The 15,079-nt window shown below is 32.2% G+C and overlaps 1 protein-coding gene across 2 annotated transcripts; it reads right to left on the reverse strand.

Moving 5' to 3' along the window:
- LOC109722191 (two-component response regulator ORR21-like) lies at positions 100-8,477 on the reverse strand. 2 transcript variants are annotated; one of them, XM_020250119.1, is made up of 7 exons: positions 7,886-8,477; positions 5,659-5,811; positions 4,427-4,825; positions 3,941-4,017; positions 2,020-2,484; positions 1,193-1,933; positions 100-502 (listed from the first exon to the last, which is right to left on the reverse strand). In XM_020250119.1, exons 1-6 carry the CDS (start codon positions 8,100-8,102, stop codon positions 1,214-1,216), a joined length of 2,031 nt encoding a protein of 676 aa, XP_020105708.1. In that variant the 5' UTR covers positions 8,103-8,477; the 3' UTR covers positions 100-502; positions 1,193-1,213. The 2 variants fall into 2 exon arrangements, with proteins under 2 accessions (XP_020105708.1, XP_020105715.1); XM_020250126.1 differs by lacking the exon at positions 7,886-8,477 and adding an exon at positions 6,146-6,353.

A 15,079-nucleotide genomic window follows, 5' to 3' on the forward strand; every position in this document is an offset into this window, starting at 1 on the left:
ATTGACTGCTTTTGGGAGTGCAACACTAATCAAGAAAAAAAATAAGAAAAACACTTTACTAGAACTCGTGGAGATAAATAAACAATGACACAAATTTAATAAAACTAAAAGAAGTTACATGAGCATAGATTCATCTTAACATGTTGATCAATGATGAGAATAACATCAGTGTTTTGAAACTACATCACCGTTCATTTACATTGCTTCGTCAACAGAATCGAGAAAAGGGAATAAAAATTATTCTAGCAAATCAGCTAGTTAGAACACATCTACCACAGCCAAAAAAGGGGGCATGACCTTGCAGAAACTATGAACAACTTAATGAGAAGAAGCTATGGATTCACCAACCTTATTTCTAAAGAGAAGTTAGAACAATTCCATATAATCTTAGATCCAAACAGAAAGATCAAACCAACATAACCGAAGAGGCAAAAAAAGAGAGAGAGAGGGAGAGAGAAGATAAAGAGGGAGGAATTTGGTTCCTGGAGTAGCCAATTTGACCCTGTGCAAAGAAAATATTACCGGTTAAATCACAGCATAGCATTTTTTTTTTTTGTTGTGTGTGTTGAAAATAGAATACATGGATAACAGATCAAACAAACACAAGCACTTAAATCCCGTGAGCGTCAAATAACATAATAATAATGCACAAGATGAAAAGAGAAGTTGGATTGAATGGTCATGAAAATGTTTGTGTATATAAAAAGTTGTTGAAACTGATATATTCATATAACCAAGAAACACACCATCAAAGTGAAATGAGTAAATGGGATCTCCAAACAGTTTTAAGTCATATATATATGAAGGATAACTATGCCTATCCAACTCTTTATGTGCTATCATGATCATATGGATTAGAATTGTTAACAAATAGTGCATATAATAACATTTGAATGCAGATGAGATAGATAATAGCTATCATATGCCTGCAGCTATAAATGTGAAAACTCATGGATCAAGAAGACTGATTTTATAAATCCTTGTTTTGAAGCTTGATTGTAACAATGGCATGCAATAAATATAGGAATGAGTACCATTCTTATTTTAAGGAATAAAATTAAATATCATCATTTTTGTGGATCAACAAGTTCCAATTGTAGTTAAACTAGAGAAAACAAAATTGCTTTCTAATCATTTATTGCATCTAAACATTGAAATAGGAAATTATAAAATAGATGAATTAGCTACTTACAAGGTATAGAACTTTCCGCTTTCAAAGCTGGCCATTTAATCCAAAACGAACTGCATTCGGCATGTCTCCTCCATCATCAGTGCAGGTATTACTATGACTCAAATTATTGGTAGGAGATTCAACATCATTTATAGCAAATCGGCTAGGTATACAAGTTCCTTTACCAACAAAACCAAGACTGCTTCTCCCTTGTCTTGGATTGGGCAAGTTACTCAAAAGCCCACTTGAATTCTGGATATTGCATGAATTAGGCACCAGAGAAGGTGACCCACTTGTGAGATTGTTTATATTCCAATCCAAGTTTCGTAGTTGCCCCCAAATAGCATCATCAATACAAGAAGAGACATGTGAAGAATCCAATTCCGGAACTGAGTAGCTGTTTGCTACAACTTGTCCCACACCAAATCGTACACTCTTTGATTGTGGCATGAGAAGGCTGTAATCCATGATACCAATGCTGCTATTGTTATAGCTTGAGTTCTGAGATAGAAGATCACTTGATGCTTGAGATGTGACTTTCATAGAATGTTGACTCATTTGGAAAGGATCACACCGTGTCTCGACATTTGTGTTAGCAATGATAAACTTTTGGTCTAGTAGCCCGCAACTACTAGCTGCATTTATGCTCGCCGATGATTGAGAAAGGGAAAAATTAGGATCCTGATTCGTGGAAGAAGTCGGTAAAACTGGGTTCTGATTAATGAGCATAGAATTCTTTCCCAGGTCAAAAGAGTCGAATCCCTGAGAGAGACCAATAAGAGACCAATAAGACATGAAGAATGCATATCTATTGAGATAGGGCATTTTGATTACTTAGGATTTATTACCTGTTGTTGTTGTTGTAAGATCTGGGACATCGTGGTACTATTGCGAGAATTAGTAATTTGCCCTGAAAGGTCATCACAGGACCAAGATGGAAAAGCACTGGAAATACCCTCAACAGGAATGGCACTGGCTTGAGAGAGTTGTCTGGATAAGTTGGGCTGGGATTTCAGTATAGGCCAGCTAAACACTCTTTCACTTTCCAGATTAGGTGCTTGAACTGAAACTTGTCGAAGAGATGGTTGGTCTGTTCCAGACAATATTAAGTTGTTTGAAGGTTGGCCTAGGAGCTCATTTTGAAACGCGGCTAAGGTTTGTGGAGTGATTTGGCTTGATACAGTCCAAGATTGAAGATCAAGTTGATTCAGTGTATTTGCTCTAACATTTGAAGGGAGCCCAGAGAAAGAATTATGATGTGGGGTTTGTTGCTGAGATACTTCACTCATTTTCTTTAAATACAATCTGAACTTCTGCATATGTTAGGGAAAAAGAAAACAAAGATTAAAACCATTATCATGGAAAACAAAATTAATGCATAATAAATTATTTGCAATGTCTTCGTTAAGGAAATGAACTTAAGATTACAATTGTAGATTTTCGTCTTTTGTATTTTATTGAAACAACTTGAGTGAATGTAATCAAGCTGAAAGGAACATAGCGAGAAGCAGCGCATTCACAAGTTAAATCTTCAACAAAATAGAAGAGATGGAAACATGTGATAACTACAGAAAATTATATTTGATTTGCTAATTGATAATATTCAAAGGTATTGAACAAATAAACATTTTACAACACAAGTGAATTTTCTTTGTCAAGTGGATAAGTTGTACTATTCCAATGAAGGACTCACAACAATATAAAAAGTAAATTTGCCACAAATTTGTTTGGGAGTCCAAAGGAGAAATTGTCTACACATAAATGCTAAATGTCACTTGTACATCAGTAATTTATAGTTTCAATATTGACTCATCTAGTTCCAAGCGTAGTCCAACATAAAGTATCAAGCTAATCAATCTACAGTGCAGGTTTCAAATTAAACACTCCATACAAGTTCTCTCTTTTAGGGATCATCTAGAAAGTTGTTCACCACTCTTTTAAATATGGACCATAACAGGTTCTGCTGACATAACAGCACTTCGAGCAGCTTTCATGACTATTGCTGATTCAAAAGTCAGAAATTGTTAAGTTTGTAACCTGTGACAACATTATCTTTACTGCAGATATCCTTCAGCATACAAGCCTAAAAAGGACCATGTGATATTCAAAAATTTGGGATTGCTTACATGAATCATTTTCCATCTTTAGTTGTCTCAAAATAATGCCTGAAATTGGAGTTCGTTCAATGCAGATGTTCTCTTCTTTTCTTCTATTCATCCAAACAAAGCAAGAGAAATTAACCTTTTTTATTTTCTTCTGTTCTCTTCCTTTCTCTCCTTTATTTTCTCTTTTTCTCTCCCATTCTCTCATCCAAACAAAGAACTAGTAAGTTCTTGATGGTACAATGTAAATAAAAAACGTGAACATTGAGATATTCTATTTCCGTGGTTTATTAATACCCTCTCTTATTTGTATATCTATTTTAAAACTCGTTCCATATGTATTCCTCAATATATAAGAAAGTTTATTGCACTAAATAAGAAGTTACTTTATCCGCAAAAAATGCGAGTTAAGTAATACGCTGCTTCCTCTGTATAACATTATTCTTGCAAATTGGCAAATACAGTAACAACTGTATTTGAAAACTAACTACTGTTAGTTTTTAGCATAAATAATTCGAATTCAACACATTTAATCTACAAATGGAAGTATTCAATCAAGCTGGTAACCCACTTGTACTATTTAAAGAAACACTTTTTGGGCAATTGAGGAAACGTACAGTAAAAAATATCAAAAATTGCCTTCAAAGTATGTAGCTCAGAGTCAAACCTGTAAATGACTAGCAACATTTTCCCTTGTTAGACCAGGTACATTCATCAATTCAAGAATTTTCTTGGGGACAGCCTCTGCAATTAAATAGGCAAATTCATTAACAAGATAATAAGAAACTACAAGTTAAGTTATATATCTGCAAAATCAAGATTTCCAGAGAAATTTTAGTTTCCTACATGAATACAAACATTCTCTGATGCAAATCAAACTTTCCTCATGAATTAGATGACATCATGAACAAAGATAACGGCATATTGGGAAGAAACTGCTCTTTTGAAGGGTATATATAAAATTCGAGTGTAACTGTGGTATTTTTTTCTTTCTAGATGTATGTTTACTGTGCTATATATGTATGATATTGTGTGTGTATATATAGCACCATAATATAAAATCAGATTTTTTCCACAAATGCAAGTAAGTTTTATGTCATTCAAATTATAATAAAGAAACTACAGAGTTGCAAACTGGAAAAGAATAACATACTATCGAATCCAAGATGGTTCACCGCATGAACAAATTGCTGATGGAGCTCAACTGACCACACTACTCGTGGCTTCTTCGAAGAAGAAGGATCACTATTTTCCAATTCGCCATCATCTTCTTCTTTAACATCCCTCCTCTTTTTTTGAGACTTTGATGAGCCGTCAGCTCCTTCCTTACCAAGGGAAGCATAATCAGCATCATCACAGGCTTTCTTATTGTTGTTACGGTTTGAATCTTCCAAACTACCCCCTGATGGTTCATATTCTTTTTGTTTTTTCCGAAAGACATGTTGCCATATGTTTTTCAGCTCTTCAATTCGCACAGGTTTGATTAAATAATCGCATGCTCCATGTTTTATTCCTTTCATCACGAGACTGGTTCTTGTGTCAGCGGACATCACTGCAAACATGAAAAAATGAACTAGTTATGAATAGAAGTACTGTAATTACATGGCCCTGTTATCTGTTTATATACAACAATCAAATGTTCATATATATCCTTCAAAAACTTTATTTTCTAAGGCCTTGTTTGGATGTTGAAGCAAGTTATCCAACAATAACTTTTTTTATATGGGGATTTTCTTTTATGATCAGAAACTAGGAGTTTGATTTTGCTCCGTGAAGGAACTTGGCATTTACCATTTAGTAGGATAGCATAGTTCACCAATGTGGTGTTTTATCTTATACTAACAAAATGGCTTGAAGGCCAAATGTGATGTACCACTCTAGACAGTTGATCTCACTCTTTATTTCCCAAATATTATAAGCCTCTTAAGTAAATCAAAAAGAAAAGTTGAACAACATGTTCATGCATCCAAAAAAGGCCTAAATATGCACCATGATGGGCTGGTACTAGCAAAAAATTTCCTCCTTGTTATGAAACAATTTCCTATGGAAAACCAATATCTCTTTGCCTAGTCAGATCTTGCCAATTAACATAAGGTACTGCACTCCTGAGGAGACATACAGGAAGTTTAGAATTTAGAAGGGCATATATGTAAACATATCTGTAGCATTTATTCTATTACTGCTGTGGAAGATAAGGATTTGTACTTAAATACAAGGATACGTAAACAAAAACTTGATAATTGAAGATTACAGCAGGACAAGCTTCATTTAGTTATAACAATAAGAAGAACTAATATTATCCTCAAAGGTTTTTCAGGGAAATGTCTGTAAAAGCAAAAGCCCCCTAAAAATTATGCAGTGAACATATATAGCTCCAATACTTACTGATAACAGGAAGATCCATTTCTAGGCCAACAAGTTCAAGTAGTCTGAATCCATCCATATCAGGCATATGAACATCGCTTATTACGACGTCAAATCCACCCTTGCTTTCGCGAAGTAGAGATAATGCTTTTGTAGCCTCAGAGCAAGTTGTGACTAGAAAAAAAGTTAAAAAGAAAAAAGTTCTCAGATTTGCATTTACAATCTGTTACCACTAACTCAAAGCAGTAGAAAGGTATTGATCATGGAATATTACAACAGTGACGCAGAACAACTTATGCATTCATCACACAAAAGGAAAACAAAAGTAAGCATAGTTTAAAGAGAAGCATAAGAACACTTTTGGACAAAGTTTCTAAAATTGAAAAACCGTATGAATTACCTATATACACATGACCTAACCAAATAAACAACTTTTGCTGTAATTAACTAGGAAAAAGATACTATGTCAAGTAAAATATGCCATTTTGTAGTTACAGTGAAGAATTACCATGATAAATTCGTGCCAAGAGTCGCCCAAAAGGAGAATGAAACCATCCAAATATGTCCCCCAAAATCTGAACAGATAAAAACTTCCGGAAACTTATGAACATTTTTGTTTCTCAAAGCTAATAAAGATATTTGTTGCTAAAGAAAGATTTTTGATTCTAGAAATACACATATGAAAAGACTTTTACTAGGTTCTTATAAAAAGTACTATAATAGGATGGAGAACTAGTATGTAAATTTAAAGAAGGTTTAGAAGTTAAGACAACAAAGAGGATTAATTAGTGCAAGGAACAGATAAAAGGGAGAAGAAAAGACTGTTTAGAAGTTTATGAGGGAAAATAACATTTAATGAAAACAGCAGATGCCATCAATAAATTTATAAATATTTAAAATATTTCCATAAATACTTCTAACTATTGAGCATGCATCCCTTACAACTAATTGTTTAGATGATAGTCCAAGAAATCATCCTTAATACTACATGTTAATCTCTCAGGTTTAAGTACTTTAGTCTGGATAATAGATTGTAGAATATTTAGATAATTCTGCCCATAAATCATTTTCTAATTTGCTGCTATTCAAGTATCTTCCAAAAAATCTGAACAGTCCTCATCTCTCTTCAATCCGCATTGTCAAGGAAATTTTAAAAGAGAGGATATAACCATTGTATATAACATCAAATTCAACTTCTGATTAAGATTAAAAAGAAAGAGAAGATAAAATCAACCAACTTCTTTCCAGTTATCAACTTTAAGCTTAAATTTTGTAAAGAGCTCTGATTTGGAAATAAACTACCGCCACTTAAAAAAATATAACTGTCTTAGAGACAGAGAATAGAAGGGAGAATAAGAAAATGGGAGGAGAAGATTGGAAATGCACAGCATAAATTAAGTAAAGTAAAACCGTAGAGCTAAAATGGACCTTTTACCTCTCTCCTAAGTGACCACATTTAAAAGAATGTGAATGATTTAAAAACTATCACACGAACTTATGCTATATTTGACAATTAGCAGGGACAACTATAAAAGAAGCCAATCAATTAAATATAAGACAAACTAAATTGGTCTAAAATCTAATATAATTTACCATATTCATTTGTTAATAATAAATTTTTCACATTGTCATATGAAGTATCGATATGACTCACAATTTTACACATTTGTTTATAAAATTATAATAGATCTAAGAGACAGTAAAATTGATGACAAAAGGTAAACTAGGTAACTTCATATACTCTGAGTAAATTTCTTGGCCCCCGTTCGTTGACAATTCTTAAATCTTACAATAGAGAAACAACAAAAAAGGTGATTTCTATTCAAATAGAAGTCAAATTATCAGCAGAAATGATCAATGACAGGAAACACAACTACCCTGTACCCCATCAAATGTTTGATCCACTTAGCTAGGAACAAGTATAGACCTTAATGTTACCTTGACTTAAATATCAAGCTCTTTTAATGTTACCTTGACTTAAATATCAAGCTCTTTTAGTGTTACCTTGACTTAAATTACCACATTTTAGCAATTAAACACAAACAACAATCGTTCTCAAGTGTAGTAAAAATACTGCAAACAATCAAACAACAACTTGAAGTTGAAATTGGAATACGTTATCTAATCACTACAGAGCATCTAGTTTGTAAGATCACCATTGAATTGATAACAAGAACAAACTAAAAGGGGACTAGAAATCAAAAACTTCATCCGCAGAGGATTGGTGATGGGAACGAGACGAACTCACCGTCGTAGCAACACCGGAGGAGCTTCTGCTTCAGGATCGTGAGGCAGGTGTCGTCGTCGTCCACGACGAGCACCTTCAACCCCACCGGGAACCGATCCCACTCCGCCCACTCCTCCGCCATGGCCACTCCCTTCCCAAACACTCCCGATAACGCCGCCCAGAAAATCCCCCAACCACCAAAACACCCCTCAAACACCCCAAAATCGAATCCAATCATCCAACCGAGCCGAGTTCTCTCACGAGATCCCCACCTCTCACCACACCCCCAATCCACTCCGATCAGCAACCACCTCACCAATCGCCTCGCCGGATCCGCCGCCCCAAAACCCTCCGACAGGATTCCGGCGAACTCTCCGGCGAAGGTGCCGGTTCTAGAGAGAGAAAGAGAGAGAGGAGCGAGGAGAGAGAGAAGAGGCAACGACTAAAAATAAAAAAAAAAATAAATTAAATTTGTCCTCTACGAGTCCTTGCGCATTTTTTAAAAAGTGGGGGGAGCTCCGCGCTTATTATATAGCTCGAGGAGAGAGAAAGAAGAGAGAGAAAGTGAGGAGAGAGAAAGAAGCGTGCTTTTGGGGAAGAGAGAGTGGAGGAGAGAGAGAGAAATAGAGGTGGAATTTATTTAATGATTTAAATTTAAATATTTTTCGATAAAAATATAATATATATATATATATATATTTATTTATTTATTTAAATAATTTCCATATACGGATTTAGTGAGCAAATCTTTTTTACCCCAAAATTTCGGTTTAAGTGTTCGAGATTTTTGAATTTTCTATAAATATTATTTTTTCCTTTTATTACGCATAATTATTTCTCTGCAATGATGTAGGAGAGGAGTGCGATTCCCTACAAGGAAGGTTGTAAAAATTTGCAAAAATTACACGGATGAAGGAGAGTCCTTGTACTATCTAAATATTAAGACGTAGTCCCCACACTCTTAAATAAATAATAATTTAGTCCTTAAACTCTCTTATATTTTATACTTTTACCGTTAATTACTTAAGTTTTTAGATACAAAAGAATGGTATAAAGTAGGGTTATAAAATAGTGTTATTAAAATATTATCTTTATTTTTGGCGGCAGAAATCTAATTAGTGTGAAATATATGAAATATTCTTAAATTATTCTTATTTTTGCAAACTGGCCCATGTACTTATTCTAATTTCCTTTAGACTTGGTTGAATATAATTTTGCATTGAATATTTTTATGGTTGAAGAATAAAATAAAACATATAATAATTAGAAATATAGACAAAAAAAAATTTGTATAGAAATTTTAAAAAATTATAAAAGATAATTTTTAAGGTGAGATTATTTCATTCACAGTTCACATGACTTTAATATCCGCGTTATTCACATGTGATGTACATTGTATGAGACCAAATATTTAAACCAACCATATATTTTTCCCATTAAATAATATTCTACGGAAAAATACGCAGGTCAAAATGTCAGGTACCACATCATAATTCTTACATAGTACGGGGACTACCAACGCAATTTCCACAGTTTTGGTACTCATCTTGCAGGAGACAACCAATGAAAACGGTCCACGTTAGGGTTGTACTGAGTTTGTACATCCGATATTGTAGAGGATGTTGGTTGTGGCGTGTTAATAATAAGGTTGGGTTCGATGGGACGATGAGAAGTACAACACCAGATTGAGTCTTCGTGATTAGTGCGTGATTTGATTGATTTGATCCAACGGTCCACGTCGCTCGTATTCTTAATTAGGTGTAAATGTATGAACATGACCCTTAACCATAGCCTATTTTTGAAATAGGTCAATCAACTTCTTTATTACATAATTTATTTGAATTATTGATCATTTTAAATTAGTTATTTAATATTTTAAAATTTTAATTTTATTATCTAATCTTTCAATTTATTTGATTTGAGTCATTCAGCTGTATTTTGACTTTAAATTTAAAAATTGTGTACAGTATAATAACTAAAAATTATAAAAATAAATAATGTATTTAAATTTTGAAGTCACAATATCATCGACGGACTGAAATCAAGTAAATTTAAAAGTCGTGTAGTAAAATCAAAATTTTGAAACATTACGTAGTCGATAAAAAAAAAGATTTATTGTTCAAATAAGTTCTATACTTTTTACTTTATTCTTCTTTTACGAGTACATCTTATGCCTCATTTCGTGTTGTTATTATTTTTTATTCTTTTAATACATTTTTTATGCAAAAGAGTGTTTAAATAGATGCCCGATTTTCGCAGCTTTTACATCCGAGATATTTATTTAACAATATATATATTTTTTATATCAGTCCATAATTGTTTCTCTTTCACTTATTAAAAATTAATTAAAAATATCAAACTTGGTGGAATTATCGGTGAATTCGATAAAACACCAGTGTCTTATTTGAGTAAAGTAATTGATTAACAAAAATCGAAAGTTTAAAAAAAGTTTTTTTTTAAAAAAGGTTAAAATTAAGGGGGGTATTTTTCAAAAAGACTTACAGGTGAAGGGTCGAAATGTATTTCCAATTAATAACTAACCCAATAATTTTCCCCACCCCACGAATATCCATTCTAGGTACTACTGTTCATGGTAGTCACAAAATTAATAATATATATTTTTGGAAAAACTTCAAACATTCCCACGTGGTTTCGCACTCTTTCATTTTAGCACCCTTTGGTTTAAAGTGTATCAAATTAGTACCCTGTAGTTTCGCACTTTCTCACTTTAGTACCCTGTGGTTTAAAGTGTATCAAGTTAGTACTCCGTCGTTTTATTTTTGTATCAAGTTAGTACCCTATGATTTTATTTTTCTCCGAATGAAATATTAAACCACAGGGTACTAAAGTGAGAAAATGCGAAACCACGAGGTACTAATTTGATACACTTTAAACCACAGAGTACTAAAGTGAGAAAGTGAGAAACCACGGGGTACTAACTTGATACACTTTAAACCACAGTACTAAAGTGAGAAAAAGTGAAACCACAAGGGGGATTTTTGAAGTTTTCCCTATATTTTTTATTTGTACATTTTGCAAGTAATTAATAATATATTCTTTTTATTGTCTGAATATCTTTTGAATTATTCACTAAAAGAATTATATAAATAACAATAAAAAAAACATAGAAAATTATGTATTAAACTATGTATGAATTGATAAACCAATTACTCAAGTATTTTATATATTATATATTCATTCCCAAATGAGTAATTCATCATGGCTTTAACATTTTTCACCTTAAAATATGTGAATTACACCATAGGCCACTCATTTTTTTAACAAAGTTTCAATTCAGTCCCTAACGTTATAATTATTGCAATTTGATCCCTAATATCCTATTTTACAAGTTTGAATTAGTAAAAAGGTAATTAATTAAAGAGGACTAGTTAAAAAGGAAAGAGGTGATAATAGGAAGTAGGTTTTGTAACTTAGAAAAAAAAGTGATTGAAAAATTAAGAGGTGGTGACAAAAAATTAAGTCCCTAATCATAGCTAAGGATAAATAAGATGGGCCTTCCTATATTATAGGCAATGTATTAGCAATTGGATAATTTATTTATTTATTTTTTCATTGGTGGGATATATAATTGGAAACAAAAGATTTTTAATACCTAAAATTATGGCTTCTCTCTCTCTCTCTCCTCTTTTGTCATAATGCTGGTCACTTTTTGAATTTCAAACAATACATTTTTTGGCCCAAAACAGTGTAGTTGAAAGTACATACAGTTACAAATACTGCAGTCATGATTACATCTAGTCTGTTTGGTTTTATACAGTTACAACTGCTGCAGTTACATTTCTTCTGTTTGATAGTCTGTAGTTGAGATTTGTATTTGTAAATTCTATCAATTTTTAGATAGAAATGTGCGATTACCTCTCTTGAGCATAACATAATCATATTTTAATTATTAATTAAAACTTTTATATCTATATAATAAATTTATATATTATAAAATTATGTATGAATTTAATAAATTTTAAATGCAAATATATTATAGATTTGGTCAAAACAAAAATTAAGAAAACTAGCAGACTGAAAAAAAAAACATATGAAAAAAATTTATTGACCCTAACAGATATTATTAAACCCTATCAGATTTCATGAATAAGTATTTTTGGAAAAATAAAAAATAAAAAAAGAAGCGTATGAAAAATAAAGTCACACTTTGTTTATTTTTTTAATGGGTGAGCCGACTTCGGTCAAACTACTGCAGTTGGGCCTTCTCGTGCAAATGCAACTGCAGCAGTTGGGCTTAACTACACCAAACCGAATAAAAATTTAATAGATGCATGTTTTTTCAACTGTAGTGCAGTTGGAAATACATACAACCAAACAGTCCCTAATAGGATCTGTTTGGTTCACAGAATTTAAAATTTTCATAAAAAATAATTTTGTCTGGGAATATCGAGGATTATATGATTCCTGTATTTGGTTCAAGATTGGAAGGATAGTGTTAAACTAAAATGTTTACTATAATATCTTTATTAATAGAGATTGATATTAATACATTAAATATCAAACTTGAAATGGGTACATAATTTCGTATGTCAGAATTAATCTCTCATAGGAAAAGGAAAAATAATAAAAAAAAAGAAGAAGAAGAGAGGAGGCGAGTTTTAAAATTTCACTTGTTGTGGGATTAGAATATGCCAGCGGGAATCATAAATTTCGGCTGCGTCATATTCCTGCAATGAACCAAACTTATAAATTTTCAGTTCGTAACCTGCATTTCTAGAAATCTTTAAAAGAAATAACGTAAAACAAATTAACATACCCATAAAATGATATTCTTTTTTTTTTTTTTTTTTGAGAGATAGGTAGCACGCTACCCGCTTTGTTTTGTTTCATTTAGAAATAAACTTAGCTAGAAATGAGAATCAACTAGGATTCGAACTTGAGTCTCGGGTACCAACCACCAAGCCCTTTGCCACTTGCTCTAGGGACGGTCGGTCATAAAATGATATTCTTTGGTGCTCCTTTTGATAAACCACTAAATTTGTCATATAATAAGTCACTATAAAAATGAAACAGTTGTTTCACAAACCACTAGCATTTAACAAAGCTAATTTTACTATTAATGACACAAAAAAATAAGTGAGGGCATAACAAGGCATGCAATTATTATCATTGCACGCTAGGGCTTTCAGTGAGCTGAACATGAGCGAACAAAGACCAGCTTGTGCTCGCTCATTTATTAAACGAGCCGAATATTAATTGGCTCGTTAAAATATCGAGCTGAAAATTTCAGCTTTGTATTCGACTTGTTTATTATTGAGTCGAATACGAACTTACTTACGAACAACAAGTTAAATTTTCAGCTTTACTACTAGATAAAAAATTTAAAAAAATAAAAAAATAAAAATTTAGAATCTTAATCTAATAATTAAAATTTATAAAGTATAGATCTCTTTTTATCTGGGTTGACCTAAAATCCAAATGAGTGTAACATGTTATATGTATGTACATATGTATGTATGTATCTATTCGAGTTATATCGAGCCGAACACGATCTCAAACTCATTTTGAGCCGAATACGAGCTGACACGTGAACAACGAACTAGATTGTCAGCATTGTATGAGCGATGAATCCACACTATTTTACCATCCATGCATTGGGTAAAATTTACAAATAGCTCCTGTACTATCCCAATATTACCATTCAATCCTAAACTTTTTATCTAAAAATATCAAACTTGGTTTTTTTTTCTTTTTTGTACATAATGCGATTTAGTTTTGTTCATAAAAAAAATCTCATATTTTTATAAAGGGGCAATTGCTTATATATTTCTGAAAAGTTCCCGACTTTTCGATTTACCCATCTTAGAAGGTTAATATTGGAAATATCCCTCCTACGTTCCAACTTATTTTTAATATACCCCTAGAGTTAAAATCTGTTAAGTAACTCTGTTATCTCTGTAAAATTACTACTTTGCCCTTTCAAATATACCCTTCCACTATCATTGTCTTTCTTATTTGTCCTTAAAGTCAGGAGCACAAAAAATATTTTGACTTTTGTTCTTTTCCAATATACCTTTTTATCGTCACCAACCTTTCTTATTTGCCCTTAAGTTAAGAGCAAAATTGGTATTTTAATTTTTTAAACTGTGGTAGATATTTAACTCACGTTTAACCCAGATTAACTTAACAGGAGATAACTGCGGGGGTATTATGCAATAACGGTGAAACATATGAGCGGTATTTTAGAAAGAAAAAAAAAAGTAGGAGTAAATCGGATAGTTCCAAACGTATGAGGGGTATATAGGCAATTGTCCCTTTTATAAAACTATGATACTTAGACAGCAAGCACATTTAATATAAGAAAAAGTAAAATTTATTTTTATTGTCACAAATTAATGAAATTGTAATATGTGAGAATAGAATAATCTAGGCTAAAGTATTAACCAAATAATTTATTAGGAACCATGCGAAAGGGATATATCCATACATTTTATCCGTTTCGATTGGCTAAACATTAGTCCACGACATGGACCACAAAAGCCAAAAAAAAGACTAAATTTAAATAATTATAAAAGCTATTAATTTTTTTTGTGTTCACCAGAATTGTTGTAAGCAATAAAGTAAAATATATATAATTTGCTTATAAAGCTCATGATCTTTTGGTGCTTCCATACGTTGTATTCAATAATGAGATATTCGAATTGACAATCGATACTGTTAAATATGATCTACGTCTCATGAGCTTTTCGTTGAAACTAATTTTTTTGTAATTTAAATTTCTTTTTTTGAGAGATAGGTAGTACGTTACCCGCTTTATTTATTTTATTTAAAAATAAACTTAGCTAGAAATGTGAATCAACTAGGATTCGAACTTGGATCTCGGGTACCAATCACCAAGCTTTTTGCCACTTGCTCTACGTAAATATTATTTATCTACTATTTAAGCCGTCTTTCAAAATGAACATTTAGTATCGAGGTAAGAGGATCGCACCGTAAATATAACGAGTCCTATCAGTGTCTGTGAGCTGTAGAGGAGCACCCAACTAGATAATTTGTGGATTATATATTGTACATCAGGCTGAGGCCAAAACCTTTTATTTGTATATATACATCTTGGAGTTATGATTTTTTATACAGTGATGTGCATCAGTTTTATTCTTATGTATAGTGCTTTGATACATATTGGGTATTTGTTATACACTTTAGAAATAGTCTCGTTGTTGAATCTGGAATTAAAATTGTTTTTCTACTATT

The sequence above is a fragment of the Ananas comosus genome, linkage group 1, assembly GCF_001540865.1.
Source record: "Ananas comosus cultivar F153 linkage group 1, ASM154086v1, whole genome shotgun sequence".
NCBI lineage: Eukaryota > Viridiplantae > Streptophyta > Magnoliopsida > Poales > Bromeliaceae > Ananas > Ananas comosus.